The sequence below is a fragment of the Nuphar pumila genome, chromosome 2, assembly GCF_984573655.1.
Source record: "Nuphar pumila chromosome 2, dmNupPumi1.hap1.1, whole genome shotgun sequence".
NCBI classification, from domain to species: Eukaryota; Viridiplantae; Streptophyta; class Magnoliopsida; order Nymphaeales; family Nymphaeaceae; genus Nuphar; species Nuphar pumila.
This window is the reverse complement of record NC_143250.1, coordinates 66276275-66299187: the sequence shown is the minus strand read 5'-3', so window position 1 is coordinate 66299187 and position 22913 is coordinate 66276275. Positions and strand designations below refer to the sequence as shown.

Sequence of the window (22913 nt, the reverse complement as noted above, 5' to 3'; positions counted from 1 at the left end):
CCATGATCGGCGGGGGGTGATTGAGGGCTATAAATAGCCCTCACAGTGCGCCTCTTTCCCCAACAACCGAGCAAGAGGGAGAGAGAGTGGCAAATAGCGAGAGAGAGAAAGAAATCAAAAAGCAAATTTCAGAGCTTACCAGAATCCGGTCGGCGACGATGAGGTAACCTTCTTCTCCATCTCTATCTTCTTCTTCTTCTTCTTCTTCTTCTTCTTCTTCGTTTTCTCTTTTCTTTTTTGGGCAAAGGGGGCCAACAACCATGGATGCCAATAAAAATACAGAAAAAAAAAAACAGAGAATTATGAGAGAGAGAGAGAGAAGGAGGGGGTCAGTCGGCCCCTCTGCCAAAGAGAAAGACAGAAAGGGTTGACTCCTCTGTATTTGAGAAGAAGGGGAAGGCAAAAGGGTACCCCCTATCACCTGCCCCTTAGGGTTTTAAAAAAATAAATGGTCGGTTCGAATGTGACCCAGACCGAACCTACAGGTCTGGGTCGCGCCCAGACCGAGCCCATAATATATATATATATATATATATATATATATATATATATATATATATATATATATATATATATATATATGAGAGGCCGGTTTGGCTTGGGTGCGACCCAAACCAAACCACATGGTTCAAAAAAAATGTTGGTTGAACCAGTTTAGACCGAAACGGTTCTGGTTGAACCGGTTCAGACCAAACCGGTTCTAGCCGAATCAGTTCAGGTTGAGTCGATTCAGACCAAACTAGTCTAAACAGAACCTGTTTGGATCAAACCGGGTCAGATCAAACCGGTTCGGTCTGACAAGGTCTCATATCCATTTTGATTTGATCTGGACCATACCAAATCTGGATCCAGTCGAATTTAGACTGATCTGGTCAGATCCAACTAGAACTGGATCTAGAGAGATATGGGTTTGGATCTGAACTCACAATTCTTGATCCAGAACAGAACTGGATCTGGTTCACATCAATTCTAGATTTGAATATGATTGGATCTGTTTTGGATCCAGATTAGAAAGGGATCTGGATCCAGTTAGACAGTTTTGGATGTAGATCAGAAATGGATTTGAATAAGGTTGTGAGTTATTTTTGAGTTATAAAAATAATTTTGGAATGACCAAAATGCCCTTGTAGGTATCCAAAATCTATTTTGGTAAATTGGACATAACTTATCATTTTAAACTAAGAATCGAGTGAGGTTTGGTGTGTTAGACTCGTATAGTAGAGAAAAATCTGCCTGTTCACTGGTTTTATTCAAATCAGGAACACAAAAATTGAGTTCTCACGAGTCAATTTGAGAGGAGTATTTTGATAATTTTGTTAGAATATAAGAAGTTTTGTGCATTAATATGAATATAATTGTGTAATGGCCCGATCCTACTATTAGAAAATTTTGAGACTCGATTGCGACTAGAGTATGTTATTTGCACTCGAGGTACGGGATATTATAAGTAATTTTAGATGTGAATAAACTTTTTTACGTTGCATGTTGTTATGAATTAACATAATAGCTTTTAAGTGTGAAAATTGTATGCATAAATTGACCAGGCATGATATTATGAGATGATTGCATGCACATGTTAATTATAGAATATATGTTAGTTGTTGTATATCATGCATGTTAGAAAGATTATTTTGTGATAGCATATCTATGTGATAAACTGCTTATGACATGCATTATGATGAGATTGTGTTTAGACTTGAGTCTCATTTTATTCTATTCATATTGTATGAATGAATATATTGAGATTAACATGCATAACCTCTTTAAATCTCAGAAATGGTGGCATGTGGTAAGGGCTACCTGGTTCACGGCCAGAGTGCAACCACCATGGAGAGTAGGCCACCGGTGATTTAACGATGTGGAAACCCTACATCGTTGCATGCTTATTATGAGATGAGTATGAGTCTTAATGTCATCCTGAGATTAAAGAATGTGATCTGCCATGATCATTTTACGATATCACTCGTGAGAGAATGAGTTAAATATGAGCTTGAGAATATGAGTTTATGTGTTGAACTTAGTCTATGACTATGGGTTACACTCATACAGTGTTTGGGGACTCTAGACGACCATGAATGATTGAGAACCATCATTGTTAGGATCTAGCATGAACTATACCGAGATTGAGATTGAGTCTGACCTCCAGACTAGCTACCTGTGGGGTCTCTTTTTTTTCACTACAATGCTTAGTGGTTTGGGAACTGCTGAGAGTGTATGGTTCATTGTCTTGTCAACATGTAGAATTTGGGTATTCTACGTGGGTTGCTACACCCATAGACAACTATGACCAGTATAGCCAACCTAAGAGTAGTGTGTTGTGATAGAGTGTTTAAGAGTATATTAGGGGTAATTAAAACATATAAACATGTGTGGTGTATCGAAAACTAAAGTCAAACTAGGAGCATAGAGCTCAATACAGCTGTAAGTTTAAGTATTTAATTACTTATAAATATTTCTTACTAAGTTGCAAACTCACCCCCATGTTTAATTACAACTGTAGGTTCTAGGCACATTAGCACAGACAAAACTTGATCGACTTCTTCTTTGACAGAGCACTTGGTAGTTTTTATTTTCTTATCATTGAACATTTATATAATTGTTATCTTCTTTTGTTATGAATGATGAACAATGTAAAGAAAGTGAGTTATTGAAAGATAATGAAAAAAAAATGAAGTTATGTTTTCTCTGTGTGAATTATGTACACTTTTCCTCTGAAAAGTAATACCAACCAAGCTCGAACTCTCAAGGTCCCAGATCGGGGTGTTAATATTTTTAAGAATCGATTCTCATGGTCATCACCCCTCTGAACAAGCCAATGCCCAGCATAGGCCCTAGGGGCAGCGTCCTAGACTCAGAGTTTTAAGCTGCCATCATGATGACCATAGGTATGGCAGGCTGAGCTAGTAAGACCTGGTTTTTGTGTTGGGTGTGGTTTCTTCGGGTTACAAATAAATAAAAAAACAAAAGTTTAAAGTTCATACCAACTTTACTTTTTTTTTTATTTAAAGTTCAAAGTCCAAACCAACCATCCCCTACTGAATAGTCAAGACTTTTTCTCTTACATTTGCATGATCTTTTACCAAAATAAAATGGGTAAAACAAATGGATGTGACCATTTCACTTTGAGAAACTCCTGGTTTTCTTATACAGAGCCTTAAGTAGGCACACCATCAAGGAAATCGTTCTTGATATTGTTGTCTTATTTGTTGAATATCCTGCACAACTGCCCTTCTATGCAATTCATGCTTGAGGGTAGCATGAATTTTGGGAGAAAGGATCAGGTGAAATGTGATTGCACACTTTTATTGTGCTGCTGCAATCAGGTGCAGCAACAATCACTTAGCACCTGATCTGCCCTCGAATTTTGGTGGTTATTACCAAGCATGATTAAGATTAAATTAATGAGAGAGCACGCTTTGAGAGAGTTGAGTGACAACCAAATGAATCTTTTTCCTTTTTATGTTTAACGAGGGGAAACTACGGTTCAGGTGATGGGTTTCAGGTGTCAGGTGGTGCGTAGTTAGGTGATTGGGCCTGAATACTCACTCGGGCCACACAAAACACTGAAAATCGCTAACGCACGCATACAGTGATTTCGTATGTAAAACACAAACACAGAAAATTGCTACGCCATGCAGCGATTTACCGTGTGATACAAAACACGGAAAATTGCTACACGCACGGCAATTTTGTTTTCTGTGGCCTGAGTACCTTACGAAGTACTCTGGTCCGATCACTGGATCTGCTCCGGTCTGGGCGAGCATGACATCTTGTTGTATAGCCCACTCCCAAGTGATTAAAACTCCTTAGCCACCCTCTTCGTCCATTATGGAGCTTGCTGCTTTCGCCTTGCGGCAAAGGATATGAAATTCTTATCACATTGAGATGGTCTTTTTTTCGATAATCAAGCTGGGGGATTAGGCTCCCTCTAATATATAAAACTATAAAGTACATTCAAGAGTTACAGACCAGTCTGGGGGTCCATCATACCACATTAGACTTTGACCCACAGACAATTGACAGTTAACCAACAAACAAATGGACAAGCATCGACGAGAAATTTTCCATATGGCTCTGAAAAGTCTCTCCACCAACGATTTAGCCATGGCAAGTCAAAGGTGATGTTGTGCCAAATCTCATTGAAATAGTTAAGATATCTTTCTTAATCAGGAGAAATCTTTTGGGTTGGAGTGCAGATATACCTTACAGTCCCGTTAACTTAATCCTACCATAGCCACCAAACCATGAAGATTGAACCCCCATCCATGCCATCTGTTTCCTTCAAAACCACGAGCACGGAATGTTGGTTTTATGGATTTCCAATGTGCAATAGCTGCGTAAGATAATGCACATTCTAAACAAGTCGCAGTTTCAGTATGAAAATCAAGCATTTCAAAGTCATGAAAAGTGGAGCCCAACTATTAGTAGTGGATAGACCACCTTGTGTGAACAATTGTTAATCAACAAAGTTTTCCCTCCGGATTTGTATTCATCTGGTAAAAAATGGAACCTCTTGCACGTGCTCACCTAACAACATGGTGTCAGTCCCAACCATTCAGTTTGTATTTGTTATTGAAGGTATGTTCACTGTGCAAACTCATGAGGACCTTCTGGTGACAGGATGTTGGCTGGTTGAGAATTTGTGAAGAGTTGGTGGCACTGCAAGACTTGCCAAAGGCTTAAATGAAAGTAATCAACTCAGCCAACTTGACCAAATTATTTGGCAAAATTTAAGCAACTTGGATATGCTCAGTTATGTCTCTGTATCCCCTGTTGAACAATGCTTGGCAAATAGAATGGGTCTAGTTGCAAACTGTTCCTAAGTGGGTACTGCTAATAGCCCATTAAGCCTTAGAAATATTTGGAGTTAACTGAACTTCAATATTTGTCCAAGCTTGAGTTGGGCCATCACAAGATATCAAGCTTTCAATGATCATATAAACAAATGAATGTTAAAACACATTCATAGAAACCAAGGTCAATCACCCGCTTATACTCAGAAGATATGACATGCGATACATACAACTCACACCAATGACTTGCTCGAATTTCCAACAACAATTAGTTCAGAGGCAATCAACTATCAAAAGCAAATGACAACACATCACTCGTAACCCTTAAAAATCTAGATTGATAAGATGACATGAGGTACACACGTAACTCACCTCAATGACTAACCTTAACTCCACAACATCGAGGTGTGTACAACTCCCCTCGATAAGGACAAACAAATGGTGCATTATATAAAATTGAGTGATGGACAATCCAAATGCCATAAAAAGGCAATACATACTTATTCAAATCAAATCTAATAAAGTTAGGTAAAAACCTTAGCATAAAAATAATACAATGATGTGCACAATAATATGTCAATTAATACAATTATATGCAATACATGATGTTTTAGAATTCTTCAAAAAATCATAAATCCACGGACAAGAAGTCCACTAAACACTTCAGATACAAAAGGTTAATAAATCTCATTAAAGAGACAAGAACACATATGATAAGAGTTTTTAACATGAAATGCACTTGCCATCTTTACCGATGAAACTTGGCCAAGCTTATGAAGTTGAACTTTCTAAAAGTATCAAGTTACATAACAATTATTTCTAACTCACAAAGCATGCGGTATGGATACGTGACTAAGGCTCATGAACTTGAATATCCAAACATGCACTTCAGAAAAACTTAATGGTAGATACCAAAGATAAAACTTATATATGCATTATCGGTCTATCTTTATGGCCAAATGAAAAATAAACAGGCACTTCATGAGCTATGGCACAATTTCCATGATGCCAAGTATCATTATCCTTTTTTTTACTCGTCTTTTTCAACTATCCTAGCATACCTAACTGCTAATACCCACATGTGGATGTCAAAAAACATTCGGATTAAAGGGGTTAGTATTTGGTCATGTCGATCTGACCATCCAAATGAGTTAAGAAATCATATGCATGGGCATGTCGACCCCAATTGTTCATAGATAGATTCAACAGTCCAAATGTTAGGAACCAGCTCTTGGAAAGTATTTTAATTTTCAACCAAAGAACATGATTTTATGTCAAGAAAATATTGCAAATTGCATGCCGTTGATTTTTTCTAGGTTCATAAAATGGTGCCTGTGTTGTAACTGGACAATCCAAAAGCCAATCCACAATAACCAAACCATGCAGAGCATATCTGTAAGGTGAATTTCATGCAAAAACAACAAACAAACTAAAAATAAAAAAATAAACTCATTTAGACATCATGGAACCTAACTATATATTATCCCGGATTTAAGATGTGGTTTGCTAATCGAGACATGGGATATGTTTAGGAGCCTTGCATTGATACGAAAACACCATTTCTATGTTGCCAAAATGTGGTGTTGAGGATGGAGTTGCCAAAATCATTCTCTTGTGAATGGTGTTGAAATATGATGTTGGGGCTGCCAATTCCATGCGAGCTGAATGAGATGAGCTTGAAGTGTTCAAGCTTGGCTCATTATTGTTGCGAGCCAAACTGAGTTCAAGCTCATAATCAGCCTGAGTTAAATGAACCGAGTTCGAGCTTGGCTTCTTTATAGAAAAAATACATTGTTTTAGAGAAGAAATAAGATTACAAAAATTATATGTAAAATATATTTCTTACTACCTAACAAGTTTATATGAGTCAAGCCGAGCCAAGTACCTATTGTTCATATTCAGTTTGCCAAGCCTATTTTACGAGTTTTGAACGAGCTCTTTATGAGCAGAGCCATGAGCAGCTCAGCTTGTTTCCTAACGTAGTGTTTTGGCAACGCCACTGCTCCCAAACAACGGATAGCATGAAAGAAAGTACTGGGGAAAGCGCAACACACCTCCAATTCAAGGCTCTCAAACAGAACCTGATTACACAAGTCCAAACTGAAAAACCAACGGTGAGGTCCCTTTCAAGTGTCCAAGAACTTTGGAGTTCAGCTGACAAAAGATAGGGTGTTAAGGACACTAAGTTACCTGGATTAAGCAGTTAAACCTCGTGACCGTTAGATTGGTCCAGGTAATGTTAGATCGGTGGTCCTTCGGATGACCTTCTATCTGCCACTTGGCAAGACGTGAGCCCTATAAAATCTTGTATCAGATGTCTTGGGGCCTCACCGTTGGTTTTGTCTACTACTATGCTCTTTCCTCCCACTTGGATACGACCACAGAATCCATAACTCTCTCTCTCTCTCTGATTGTTGAGAGTTGCTTGCGGTGAGAATGGCGGTGGTTGAGTTATCCTGCCATGGCTACCTGCCCCCCTCCTCCACCACCACCACCAACAACAACAACCAATGCTCCTCATTTCTTCCTTCCAAGCTTTACAGAGCATCATCGTTTGTGTTGCCATCCCATCTTCATGGCTCACAGTTTAAGCCTCGTCAACACCACCATCCACTCAAATTGGTTTGCTCTTCTGCACCCAAGTAAGAAAAACTCTCTCTCTCTCTCTCTCTCTCTCTCTCTCTCTCTCTCTCTCTCTCTCTCTCTCTCTGTTTGGTTTCTGTTGTTTTCAGTTACTTGGTATTGGATGTACGGTTGTTCGCGAGTTGGGGTTTGGTTGTTTTTTTTAGTTTCTGAGGTCTTCGTTTTGTTTAGTCAAATTAGTGAGTGGTTTAGAATCGTTGAGCATTTTTCTTGTGTTTTTTCTGTGTTGGTAGCCAAGTGCAAGCACAATCTCCAGCTGCACCGGTGGCCGTTTTGCAGAACGGCAAACCAAAATCGGATAAATCGGAGTGCTACGGTGTGTTCTGCCTCACATACGACCTGAAGGCGGTAAATGCACCCTCCTCTCTTGTAGCTTTCTTCTTTATAGTTGTATCTTAGTAGGAGCGTTTGTCTGCTTTTGTTCAATCGTTCTAACCATGTTGCTCTGTTTTATTTCTAACAATTAGGTGGTTTTGACGAATTATTTTGTTATTTGTTTTGTTTTGTTTTGCTCTGCAATTGCATAGTCATTGGAACTACATAAAAATTTGTATAACCATGGGGTGTTTTTTGTAAGATATAAAAAACCATGGGATAGCTTCCGAATTTTTTGCTAATGAGAAACAGGCCTTAGGTTAGCCACTTGGAACATAGGGTCTTTAACTGGTAAGTTGGTAGAGTTAGTAGATGTTATGTGTAGGAGAAATATTGATATTTTATGTCTACAAGAGACCAAATGGGTAGGTGAGAAAGCAAAAGTGATAGAACCTTGGGGATATAAGATTTGGTATACAGGAATAAATAGGAATAGGAATGGAGTAGGGATTGTTATGAGTCGTGAATTTATAGATAATGTAGTTGAGGTCCGTAGGAAGGGTGATAGGATTTTACTTATTAAAGTAGTATTAGGTACGGCTATTATTAATATTATTAGTGTTTATGCACCTCAAGTAGGTTTAGATGATTCCACTAAGCGTCAATTTTGGGAAGATTTAGATGGAGTAGTACAAGGGATATCTTATGGAGAAAGGCTTTTCATCGGCGGTGACCTTAATGTGCATGTAGGCATTAGTAGGGATGGATTTTAGAGTATCCATGGAGGCTATGGTATAGGAGAAAGAAACGATAGTGGAGAAAGGATTTTAGATTTTGGTTTGTCCTATGATATGATTTTAGCAAACACTTGGTTTAGGAAGAGGGAGTCTCACCTAGTAACATTTAAAAGTGGGGTTAATACGAGTCAGATAGATTTTTTCCTACTTAGAAAGAGAGATAGGGGTTGTTGCATCGATTGTAAGGTTATACCGAGAGAAAGTGTAGCTACACAACATAGAGTCTTAATTTTAGATCTTAGAATTAGACAATGTCGCAAAAGGAATAGACATAGGATAGATCCTAGAATTAAGTGGTGGGCACTGAAAGGAGCTAAACAAGGAATGTTTGTAGAGCGGGTAGTTAAGGAAGTTGATTGGTGTCTCAAGGAGGATTCAAAATCTATGTGGAATAAGATAGCGGGTGGCATGAGAAAGGTGGCTAAGGAGGTATTGGGTGAGTCTAAAGGCGGTGCACCGCTAGGTAAGGATACATCGTGGTGGAACGAGGATGTCAAATTAGCTATTAAGGTTAAAAGAGAGTGTTATAGAAATCTAAGTAAAAGTCGTGATAATGAGAATTTGGAGAAGTATATGATAGGAAAGAAGGAAGTTAAAAAAGTAGTTCGGAACGCGAGGGATAAGGTATATAAGGAGGTTTATGACAAGTTGGATACCAAAGAGGGTGAGAAGGATATTTATAGGATTGCAAAAATGAGAGATAGGAAATCGAGGGATCTGGGTATGGTTAGATGTATCAAAGATGAAACGCAAAGGGTTTTAGTCAAAGATGAGGAGATTAAGGAGAGATGGAAAGATTATTTTGATAAGCTATTTAATGATGAAAGTCATGCTCAGGAGCTTGGAGACTTTTCCATTCCTTTTCATGAGATGAATCGTGACTTCATGCGCAAGATTCAAAAGAAAGAAATTGCAGAGGCTTTGAAGAAAATGAAATCAAGAAGGGCAGTTGGCCCAGATGGTATACCTATCGAGGCTTGGAAATGCTTGGGAGAGAAAGGTTTAGAATGGATGACAAATCTTTTTAACAAGATTTGGCGAACAAATAAAATGCCTAATGAGTGGAGGAAGAGTACTTTGGTGCCTCTATATAAGAATAAGGGTGATATACAAGATTGCACAAACTATCGTGGTATAAAACTCATGAGTCATACTATGAAACTTTGGGAGAAGGTGATTGAGTCTAGGTTGAGGAAGGTTGTCATGATATCGGAGAATCAATTTGGTTTTATGCCTGGAAGATCTACTATGGAAGCTATACATCTTCTTAGACAACTTATTGAAAGAAATAGAGAGAGGAACAAAGATTTGGATATGGTTTTTATTGATTTGGAGAAGGCTTACGATAGAGTACCTAGGGACGTTCTCTGGTGGACAATGATGAAGAAAGGTGTTTCTCTCAAGTACATTAGTATAATTAAAGATATGTATGAAGGAGTAGTACCCAATGTCCGCACTTGTGGAGGGGTGACAACCAATTTTCCTATAACGGTTGGGTTACATCAAGGATCTGCTTTAAGCCCTTTCCTATTTGCTATAGTGATGGATGAGCTTACGAGATCAATTCAAGAAAATGTGCCGTGGTGTATGTTGTTTGCTGATGATATTGTTTTGATTGATGAGTCTAGAGCTGGGGTTAATGCTAAGTTAGAATTATGGAGGCACACATTGGAAGCAAGAGGTTTTAAGTTGAGTAAGAGTAAGACAGAATACATGGAATGTCGATTTAGTAAGCAACGAAGTAGTGATGGGAGTGTAGTGAAGCTTGGTGAGCAAGAAATACTGGTGGATGATTCTTTCAAATATTTGGGATCTATCATTCAAAAGTACAGAGAAATTGATGGAGATGTAAATCATAGGATAAAGGTTGGGTGGATGAAATGGAAGAGTTCAACTGGAGTGTTGTGCGATCGTAGAATGCCATTGCGGTTGAAGGAAAAGTTTTATAGGACGACTATTAGGCCCGCTTTACTATATGATAGAGAATGTTGGGCTGCCAAGAGACATCATATTCAAAAAATGAGTGTAGCTGAGATGCGTATGATGAGATGGATGTGTGGAAATACAATAAAAGATAAGATTCAGAACGAGAAGATACGTAAGAAGGTAGGCATTGCACCCATTGAAAATAAGATGAGAGAGAATCGTTTACGGTGGTTTGGACATATTCGACGAAGGCCTAATGATGCTCCAGTTAGAAGGATGGAGAAATGGGAAAATATATTAGTTAAAAGAGGTCGGGGTAGGCCTAGGAAGACATGGATGGAGGTGATAGGAAAGGATATGAATGCTTTGAACCTCACCGAGGACATGGGATTGGATAGAAATGAATGGAGGAGAAGGATTCATGTGGAAGACCCAGAATGATTTTCTTTGTTGGTTCATATCGCCGACCCCAATTGTTTTGGGATGAAGGCGTAGTTGTTGTTGTTGTTGTTGTTGTTGTTTTGAGAAACAGGCCTTACTTTATAGATGTCATGTATAGATTACGCTTCTTAATTATGATTTCAGTAAAGTTTTTGGTAATGAGAAACAGGCCTTACTTTATAGATGTCATTTATAGATTATGTTTCCTAATTATGATTGCAGTGAAGTACCTTTCTGTATTGAAAGGGGAAACGTTGAAAAGATTGGGGAAAGGCAAACCCCATGCTATATAATGTGTAAAGTTTTAGAAAGTCTTAAGAGGGGAACCTATTTGAGAGATTAGTTTCAGTGGTCTCCTTTTGAGTAGCTTCTCTTGGTGTACATGAAATCTTTTTCAAGTGTTTGTATCATACAATTTGTTGTGGGTTCTTCTACTATGCGTGTGAGACATCATTGAGAAGATTTTTTTTTTTTTTAAACCTTTCTGCTTGTTACTTTCTTCCATGAAAAGTCCATGATCTTTAAATTTTTATTTTGAAGTTAGAGTAAATTCTTAATTAATGTCAAGAATTAGTGAGAGAAGCGATGAGAGTTGTTGGTTGCAAAGCATGCTTCAAAGTTCAAACTGATGCTGTTGGATCTTCATTGCACCTCTGTGTGAATGCAATGGACATAGGACAATGTTAAAACAAGTTAGCATTGTAGTGTTAGAAACTAGAGTCTACTAAAAGCTAGGTTTTGAGATATGTGATTGCTAATTAACTTCTCATTGGTATCTTGTGATTTTATATTAGTGGCAGTGTCTTGGCTATAGTTTTACATTTGTCTAGGATATAGGAAAATGTTTATCTGCACATCCTTGCCTGAGAGCTTTAGGAGGCATACTGGAATCCTTGTATCTTGGTTTGTTAGAGTTTATATTGCAATGGAAGTTGTCTGCTTTGTTGCCATGTAACAAATACGATCTAGTCACGTCATTAAGTAAAATGGTTAAGTAATTCATTGGGATGAAGTGTAAGCTTCATACCAACAACTTTTTAACACAGAAAGAGAAGAAGGGAATGGAAAAGATTGACAAACAGAAAGCTGGAAAATTAGAAGTTTTAGGTAAAAATGGAAAAATAAGTTCTGTACAAGATCAGGGGAAGTGAATAGTAAACTATCCTTGTAGCATGCCTTGTTTGCATATCATTGCACTGAATAGATGAAAAGTATGCTACTTCACAAACAAGTTTCTCAAGTGCATTTTCATATTTAACATAGTTCTTTCTGATACATGGGTAGCAGACTGATGTCCTAAGAAATTTCAGCATGGAACTTCAAAATTCATATAATTGGTTAGAGATTTCACATAATAAACTTTCTGCTTCCTTGTGTTGAGTGAAGACATAACTCATACAATTGGAAAGAGATTTCAGATAACTTTCTGCTTCCTTGTGTGGAGTGAAGACATATGCATGCAGAAAACAAGATATTAGACACAGCATTGACTGCTTGTCGAAGAAATGTTTCAGATCATCATTATCTGTGCATCTATTCTCAGAAGTATAGTATCTGGTTGTCACCTTTTCATTAATTTATATACAAAGAGAGCTACCTTCCTTTTTTTGTCGCTCAAATGCTTCATTTTTTGCAGATTTCTACATAAATGAGAAGTTATATTGAAAACATATTGAGCCAACAATTATGCCACCCATGGTTGATCTCATTGATTCATGATTGTCTTTATCATGTAAATATTTTGGATTTGACCATGTGTTGGTTGCTTGTGCTTAATGAGCAAAATTTCAATATTCTGCATCAAAGCATTTGATTCTTTTTAGTAACTTACTGCATGCTTTAAACACTTCAGAGCATCAATAACTTAGGTAGAGGGTTTTTTTCTTATGATTTAAATAGGTCCTAGAAATTGGAATTCAGTTCCCTATGTGACATCATTAGAAAAAGGAAAATGTTCAAAACTTTTCTACATGTTTAGCATATGATAACATTAATAAAAACTCACTGTGTGTGAATGTGCATCCATGTTTATGAATTGCACTTTTCCTTTTTGTCTCAATAGCTTTAGCATGATGTTCTCTTTAGAAACCTCTTTTATTAAATTTCTATTTCACAGGAAGAGGAGACACGGGCATGGAAAAAACTGATAAGAGTTGCAGTTTCAGGTGCTGCTGGAATGATTTCTAACCACCTGCTCTTCAAGGTAATGAGCACTTTAGTTTCTTATAAGATTTGAGGTCAGAGGAAGTTTTGGAAATTTAGTGGTTTTTTCTTATTTTTTATGTGGGAACATATATATACACCAATGTCCACATAGATAACATAGCAAATAGCACATCTGAATCAAAGATATTTCAGATTATGGCTGCCTGCACTGCTGAGAAAAGTTTGATGTTCGTTTAGAAAAAATATATATATTGACAAATAAATGGAATCTCTAATAATGAACTCATGGCAGTGAAATTATATGTTGCAAATCTTCGAATATTGGAGAGTCTGAAATTGTGCTTATGCTTTAAGTGTCATCTTTCACTTTAAAGTGCTGCCATATGGTAAACCTACACTTGCAAAAAGTCCAGCAGCTAAAGTTCCTGAACTACAACATATGTTTGTTAAGCATCCCTTACACTAGTTTTAATTTTAGTTCAGTTCAATCCAGGGATCACCGTATCCCTGCTCTATACCTTTTTCTATTCAGTAGTGCTGCTGCTGTCTCCTGACCATCTGTAAAGGTGTAGCAAGAAATACTTGTTCCTGTGAAAAATAAAATGTGCTAATTTAACTGTTAATCTGCATTGTCTATTTCCAAGAGGATTTTTGTTTGAAGAACCATAAGTTCTACATACGCAAATTAGCTGATTAGAAGAGTGCTACTGGGATGCTATGAAGAGATCACTTGCAATTCCTCTTTAACTTCCACGTGTCATTTTTCTTTTCATTTTGTAATTCAGATTAGTTAAACATCATTTTCTTCCATTTGAACTCTTATAAATTTTAGTCTCATTGTAATGTGTAGTAAAATGTGGTTATAACTACTTTATTCTTCTTCAGCTTGCATCTGGTGAGGTTTTTGGTCCAGATCAACCAATTGCATTGAGATTGTTGGGATCTGAAAGATCATTTCAAGCTCTTGAAGGTATGTTGAATTAGGAAATAGATCAGTTATCATAAATCTTAATGTACTTCACTGGACAGATTTCAGTGAGATTTCTGTGATTCATGTACCTGAGCCAATAACAACGAGAGGCATACACTTCATGACGAGGTGCATGCCTCTTCTCCCAGAAAAAGTTTCTGTTGCCAGATCTTTTATGCAATTCTAAATTCTTCTTCTAGAATTGGCATTGTATTTTAGTAACAGCATACACATCGCCTCGGGTTTGAACAACACGTTTTGTTTTCTAGATGCCTTATATGGCACCTGCATATGAAGGGAAGCCTTTAATTCTTTTGGGGGAGGGGAGGGCTTAAATGTAATATTTTTCAACTCTGTGGCTTCTTTACATCTAATACAAAGTTTTCTTCGTAGATTTGTGTCTCTTAACCATTTATTATTAATTAAACAAGCACTCATTGGTAAGACTGTGCATGAGCTGTTTGAGCTCCAGTCAGTACATATATGTAGAGCTCGAGCTTGAACAGCTAGATGGAGCTCAAGAAAGATCCAGCTTGGTCTCCATTTCATTCATCTGAGAAAATATCCTTCTTCCCTTGATGAAGGAATAAGGAAACATGATTTGAACCCACGCTCATTTATCCTTGGAGGAGGGATTCCATTGAGATTTCTGTGATTCATGTACCTGAGCCAATAACAGCGAGAGGCATACACTTCATGATGAGGTGCATGCCTCTTCTCCCAGAAAAAGTTTCTGTTGCCAGATCTTTTATGCAATTCTAAATTCTTCTTCTAGAATTGGCATTGTATTTTAGTAACAGCATACACTTCGCCTCGGGTTTGAACAACACGTTTTTTTTTTAGATGCCTTATATGGCACCTGCATATGAAGGGAAGCCTCTAATTCTTTTTTGGGAGGGAGGGCTTAAATGTAATATTTTTCAACTCTGGATTGTTTACATCTAATACAAAGTTTTCTTTGTAGAATTGTGTCTCTTAACCATTTATTATTAATTAAGCAAGCACTCATTGGTAAGACTGTGCATGAGCTGTTTGAGCTTCAGTCAGTACATATATCCAGATCTCGAGCTTGAACAGCTAGATGGAGCTCAAGCAAGATCCAGCTTGGTCTCCATTTCATTCATCTGAGAAAAAATCCTTCCCTTGATGAAGGAATAAGGAAACATGATTTGAACCCACACTCATTTATCCTTGGAGAAGGGATTCCACTAGATCGCCATCTCTTTAATGCACTTCAATGCCTTCAACATGTCCATAAGATAGTACTGTTTGGCTGCATGTAGAACTGGATGACATAGTCGCATAAAAGGTTTACAGTCTTGTTTGTTGGATGCATGGTCTATGACTGTATTTATTTAGCTGACCTAAGCTTTCTGATCACGCAGGGGTTGCAATGGAGTTGGAGGACTCCTTGTATCCTTTGTTGAGAGAGGTTAGCATAGGTATAGATCCTTATGACGTATTCATGGATGCTGAATGGGCACTTTTGATTGGGGCAAAGCCTCGAGGCCCAGGAATGGAGCGTGCAGGCTTGCTAGATATAAATGGACAGATTTTTGCTGAACAGGTTTTATGCCAGTGCTCATTCTTGATTTTTTACAGTCATGAAACTACTTATTCTTAGAAGAACGTATATTTGGTATGACATAAACATGTGTTATATCTGGCAGGGTAGAGCTCTCAATGCAGTTGCATATCCTAATGTCAAGGTGATAGTTGTCGGTAACCCATGCAACACAAAGTAAGATGAGCGTCTATTTAGTATCTTGAATGAGTCTGGATGAACTCTAGTACTCACTACTTTCTTGTGCTAGTGCGCTGATTTGTTTGAAGAATGCTCCAAATATTCCTGCAAAGAACTTTCATGCTTTAACAAGGTTGGATGAGAATAGAGCCAAATGCCAAGTATGCTTCCTGCTTATAAACCTTTTTTTACTATAACAACCATTTAGCTCCTTAAGTTTGTCTGTTGCATTGTGAATTATGTTTTGGAAACTTGCAGTTAGCCCTGAAAGCTGGTGTATTTTACGATAAGGTTTCAAACATGACCATTTGGGGAAACCACTCAACAACTCAGGTAGCTGAATTCAGTTGCATATCATTGTACTCATCTTGCATGTCATAATTCTTTTTTCATATCTTATTTCCAGATTGGATGTGAAATCCATTTGTACTATATATGTTGAGGATTAATCAGTTTATAGAAAATAACAGGTTCCAGATTTTTTAAATGCTAGAATCCTGGGCCTGCCAGTGAAGGAAGTTATTACTGATACCAAATGGTTAGAGGAAGAATTCACTCAAAAGGTTCAGAAGGTATATAAATTGACCACTTCTGAGAATGATTACAAGATCTTTCTTTTTTTTCAATATGGTGGACGATCCCACCTTTTCCTACCCCTTGTTTTTTAGCCGACCAACCTCAATGATTTTTTGGTGAATTATGAAACTTATTGGCAGAGAGGAGGTGAACTTATCAAGAAATGGGGGAGATCTTCAGCAGCATCAACAGCTGTATCCACTGTTGATGCTATAAGGTCTCTCGTTATCCCTACACCCGAAGGAGACTGGTTTTCTTCAGCGGTATGTTTCACTAACAGGCGTCATCTGTTTCCAGTATTAGGATGTTCTATGATGTTTAGTGGGAATCTAATCTTTTCCTATCAATAGCTTCTTGGAAATTATAGTGAAGCATGTTCATGAATAGCTATATGCCCATCAATTATGATCACTATATCTGTTCAACTAAGTTATGATATTGCATATTAGGAAAAAGAAGGAAAAAGTGTGTGTATTTTATGTTCCATTTCTCTTTTTTAAGTTATTGGATGATGTAATTCTTGGATGAATCTTATATGATACAAGAGGCATGCACATATATATACGCAAAGAATGTTTCTACTCTATTTTGGCGTGCTGTTTTTTTTATCATGTACTTGGTCTAAATAGCTGATTACTAACAGATTGTGGTCTTGTCCACATTTATGTGTCTGTTATACAAATCAAATCTTTTAAGTCTCAGTTGATTTTCCTATTCATATTTGTGCTTGGTTATTTTATCAGTCAGACCCACATAACTAGCTACATAAATGAAAGCTTTAATCAATGATATCAAATATCCTTAGCTGCTGCCTATTGATGAACCTATCATACAACTAACGACCTCGTCTTTTGCAGTGGATCTACTTTTATGGCATCATCATCGGTCCTTCCATCCAAATAGCTGTTCATGTTTTAATGGCCAGTGCATACTCATAGAGTCTGCAACATCAGTTATATCTCACATTTTCCTGTCTACTTCTCCAGGTTTATACCAATGGTAACCCGTACGGTATAGCAGAGGATATTGTTTTCAGTATGCCTTGCAGATCAAAGGTCCATAATTTGCATTCAGAGATCCATCTGTACCCAAATATTTTGTTTGCTGTCAAGTGTGGAAAATCTCAAAGCCCTCCTTTGTAATGTTCAGGGTGATGGTGATTATGAGCTAGTCGACGATGTAATTATTGATGATTACCTCCGACAACGAATAAAAAAGGTCTGTTTCTTCTTTTTTCATTGGGTACCAATCACGTGAATTGGTGATCTGTATCCATATAAGCTGTATGGCCTGACATTGAGCTGCTGCAACAGACTGAGGCGGAGCTGCTTGCTGAAAAAAGATGTGTTGCACATCTAACAGGAGAGGTATACCACTTAGAGTTGTCTCAGTTCAATTGTATCGGTAATCGGTGTATGATTCAGGATAAGATATCCTTAGTATTAAGAAGTGAATAACTTTCAGGGCAATGCATACTGCGATCTGCCTGAGGATACCATGCTTCCTGGAGAACAATAAGCCAGACCGATGGTGGCTCTTATTTCAAAGCTCACAGCCACACATAATTGCAATATTCAGCAAACCCCATCAAGCAGAAATATCAAATCGATACAGACAGTCAGAGAGAAGTTGTAGCCTCACTTATCATGTATTGAGGTCATGGTATCCCAAAAGGTGTGAAATTTGTTGTAATATTATAATTCTTGTGTATCATCTATTAAACCCGGACCAGGATGTTGGTGTTAGGAGTCTTGTGTGGCAGTGCAGAACCGGAAACTATGTCGGTCTTCCTTGAGACTGGCATTTGTTCAAGCATTCTGGCCAAGCAGCAGCAGCAGCAACACCAAAAGATTCACGTGACTCATGAAACTCAGGTACAACCGTACAAGCATGTCACTATCACTTGAACAACAGATATGCACGCCTAATTCACTCATTATTTTTAGTAGTCGCAACTGCAGCCACGCCAACCTCCATAATCTCAATTGCACCAACTAGCAAACCTTACCAATATTTGGTGCCTTGATCAACAGCCACTTATTCGTGTGCCATTACAGTATCGTTAATGAAAAAAACACATGAAAAATCACCCCATAAGCTAAAGAAAAAACATGGGAAAATATCATGTGTTTCTTTCTGAAAAGACCGTGCCGAGAAATATTGCACCGAAGAAAACATGAAAACACATCCGTAGTGGTCTTTTCTGTGCTTTTCTTTTTTCTTGGAAGCTAAATATCATCTATTCATCCTCCAAGATTTTAGGGACTGTTTGATTGCTTGTCCAAGCTTGGACAGAACAGTTGAAAAGAACAGACAGAACACATGTTTTGTCCAGAACATGAACAATTGTACTTGTTCAGCGTTTGTTTAGACCAGATAAAGGCATGTATTCCTTGTGTCCGATGTTTGATTGATTGTTGTGTGAACAACTTGGACACATGGATAATGGGTCTCTTTGTTTTGGGATCGTACGACCCAATCCACTTCACTACATGAGTGTTTTAACATGTTTATTATGGATTTTAGCCTCGAATATGGATCTCAAATTGGATCCAAATATCAAAAAATGTTTAAAATTTGGGTAATTTCAGAAAAAAATAAGAATTAATATTTTATAACAACGACAACAACAACAACTACACCTTCATCCAAAAACAATTGGGGTCGGCGATATGAACCAAAAAAGAAAATCATTTTGGGTCTTCGACATGAATCTTTCTCCAATCATTTCTATCCAATGCCATGTCCTCGGTGAGGTTCAAAGCATTCATATCCTTTCCTATCATCTCCATCCAAGTTTTCCTAGGCCTACCCCGACCTCTTTTAACTAATATATTTTCTCATTTCTCCATCCTTCTAACTGGAGCATCATTAGGCCTTCGCCGAATATGTCCAAACCACCGTAAACGATTCTCTCTCATCTTATTTTCAATGGGTGCAACGCCTACCTTCTTACGTATCTCCTCGTTCCGAATCTTATCTTTTATGGTATTTTCACACATCCATCTAAGCATACGCATCTCAGCTACACTCATTTTTTTAATATAATGTCTCTTGGCAGCCCAACATTCTGTACCATATAATAAAGCGGGCCTAATAGTCATCCTATAAAACTTTTTCTTCAACCGCAATGGCATTCTACGATCGCACAACACTCCAATTGCACTTTTCCATTTCATCCACCCAACCTTTATCCTATGATTTACATCTCCATCAATTTCTCTATATTTTTGAATGATAGATCCCAAATATTTGAAACAATCATCCACCGGTATTTCTTGCTCACCAAGCTTCACTACACTCCCATCACTATTTCGTTGCTTACTAAACCGACATTCCATATATTTTGTCTTACTCTTACTCAACTTAAAACATCTTGCTTCCAATGTCTGTCTCCATAATTCTAACTTAGCATTAACCCCAACTCTAGACTCATCAATCAAAACAATATCATCAGCAAATAACATACACCACGACACATTTTCTTGAATTGATCTCGTAAGTTCATCCATCACTATAGCAAATAGGAAAGGGCTTAAAGCAGATCATTGATGTAACTCAACCGTTATAGGAAAATTGGTTGTCACCCCTCCACAAGTGCGGACATTGGTTACTACTCATTCATACATATCTTTAATTATACTAATGTACTTGAGAGAAACACATTTCTTCATCATTGTCCATCAGAGAACGTCCCTAGGTACTCTATCGTATGCCTTCTCCAAATCAATAAAAACCATATGCAAATCTTTGTTCCTCTCTGTATATCTCTCAATAAGTTGTCTAAGCAGATGTATAGCTTACATAGTTGATCTTCCATGCATAAAACCAAATTGATTCTCTGATATCATAACAACCTTCCTCAACTTAGACTGAATCACCCTCTCCCAAAGTTTCATAGTATGACTCATGAGTTTTATACCACGATAGTTTGTGCAATCTTTTATATCACCCTTATTCTTATATAGAGGCACCAAAGTACTCTTCCTCTGCTCATCAGGCATCTTATTTGTCCGCCAAATCTTGTTAAAAAGATTTGTCAACCATTGTAAACATTTCTCTCCCAAGCATTTTCAAGTCTCGATAGGTATATCATCTAGGCCAACTGCCCTTCTTGATTTCATTTTCTTCAAAGCCTCTGTAATTTCTTTCTTTTGAATCTTGTGCATGAAGTCACGATTCATCTCATGAAAAGGAATGGAGAAGTATCCAAGATCCTGAGCATGACTTCCATTAAACAGCTTATCAAAATAATCTTTTCATCTCTCCTTAATCTCCTCATCTTTGACTAAAACCATTTGTGTTTCATCTTTGATACATCTAACCATACCCAGATCCCTCGATTTCTTATCTCTCATCTTTGCAAGCTTATAAATATCCTTCTCACCCTCTTTGGTATCCAACTTGTCATAAACCTCCTTATATACCTTATCCCTAGCATTTCGAACTACTTTTTTAGCTTCCTTATTTGTTATCATATACTTCTTCAAATTCTCATTATCACGACTTTTACTTAGATTTCTATAACACTCTATTTTAACCTTAATAGCTAATTTGACATCCTTGTTCCACCATGATGTATCATTACCTAGCGGTGCACCGCCTTTAGACTCACCCAATACCTCCTTAGCCACCTTTCTCATGCCACCCGCTATCTTATTCCACATTGATTTTGAATCATCCTCGAGACACCAATCAACTTCCTTAACTACCTGCTCTACAAACATTCCTTGTTTAGCTCCTTTCAGTGCCCACCACTTAATTCTAGGATTTATCCTATGTCTATCCCTTTTGCGGCATTGTCTAATTCTAAGATCTAAAATTAAGACTTTATGTTGTATAGCTACACTTTCTCCCGGTATAACCTTACAATCGATGCAACAACCCCTATCTCTCTTTCTAAGTAGGAAAAAATCTATCTGACTCGTATTAACCCCACTTTTAAATGTTACTAGGTGAGACTCCCTCTTCCTAAACCAAGTGTTTGCTAAGATCATATCATAGGACAAACCAAAATCTAAAATCTTTTATCCACTATCGTTTCTTTCTCCTATACCATAGCCTCCATGGATACTCTCAAATCCATCCCTACTAATGCCTACATGCCCATTAAGGTCACCGCCGATGAAAAGCTTTTCTCCATAAGATATCCCTTGTACTACTCCATCTAAATCTTCCCAAAAATTGACGCTTAATGGAATCATCTAAACCTACTTGAGGTGCATAAACACTAATAATATTAATAATATCCGTACCTAATACTAATTTAATAAGTAAAATCCTATCACCCTTCCTACGGACCTCAACTACATTATCTATAAACTCACAACTCATAACAATCCCTACTCCCTTCTTATCCTTATTTATTCTTGTATACCAAATCTTATATCCCCAAGGTTCTATCACTTTCGCTTTTTCACCTACCCATTTGGTCTTTTGTAGACATAAAATATCAATCTTTCTCCTACACATAACATCTACTAACTCTACAAACTTATCAGTTAAAGACCCTATGTTTCAAGTGGCTAACCTAATTTTATGGTCTTGGACTAACTTCTTTACCCCCACCCGTCCAACAAAGTGAGGGAACCCTTGCCTATTTGACACCACACCCGGGCGTCGGTGTGACGCGTCGCTTCTGGGCGACGACCTAGCAACCCTTGCCCATTTATCACTGCCTCCGGGCATATAGAGTACAGCGCGTCGCTTAGTAGGGAACGCCCCAACGAAATTCTCATATTGATTCATATTCATAGGGTATGACTAAGTTTTTATGTTGGCTGTCACTGGCCTACCGCAACCCTCCTTTATCCGGGCTTGGGACCGGCAGCAGGCGGAGTTAAGAATTGATATTATATATATATATATATATATATATATATATATATATATATATATATATATATATATATATATATGCTTTAATCCGAATCATATTAGATCTAATTATGAAAGTTTATCAAACAATTATGGATTTTAGCCTTGAATATCGATCTCAAACTGGATCTAAGTACCAAAAAATGTTTAAATTTTGGATAATTTGAGAAAAAAATAGGAATTCATAGTTTTTGATATACAAATGCAAAAACCATAAATAAATTATAAAACCCTAAACTGCAAGAAAAATAAATCATAAATAAACCATAAAATCAAAGAAATCATAAATAAACCACAAAATTAAATAAAAAATAAACCATAAAACCTTAAATTGCAAGAAAAATAAATCATAAATAAACCATAAAATCAAAGAAATCATAAATAAACTATAAATTTAAAGAAAAAATAAACCATAAAACCCTAAACTGCAAGAAAAATAAATCATAAAATAAAAAACATAAATAAACCATAAAATAATTCATAAAATCAAAGAAAAAAATAATCATGCAAAAAACCTAGATTTAAACCCTAAAATAAGAGTGTGCAATGTGCATGCACACGTGTGTGTGTGTGTGTGACTGTGTCTGAGATTCAGAGGTTCTACTTTTCTCCTTAAGACGAGTAGGATTCATAGATTTTCGCAAGAACGTAACGATGACACAAAA

The 22913-nt window shown here is 37.3% G+C and overlaps 1 protein-coding gene across 1 annotated transcript; it reads left to right on the top strand.

Moving 5' to 3' along the window:
- The first annotated feature begins 7148 nt into the window (after positions 1-7148).
- LOC149845628 (malate dehydrogenase [NADP], chloroplastic-like) lies at positions 7149-18180 on the top strand. Its single transcript, XM_089995872.1, has 14 exons — positions 7149-7435; positions 7670-7784; positions 13032-13118; positions 13967-14051; positions 15437-15618; positions 15722-15792; positions 15866-15956; positions 16054-16128; positions 16266-16367; positions 16512-16634; positions 17358-17426; positions 17521-17589; positions 17685-17738; positions 17836-18180. The coding sequence occupies exons 1-14, from the start codon at positions 7230-7232 to the stop codon at positions 17887-17889; spliced, it is 1383 nt and encodes a 460-aa protein (XP_089851998.1). The 5' UTR covers positions 7149-7229; the 3' UTR covers positions 17890-18180.
- Positions 18181-22913: the final 4733 nt, after the last annotated feature.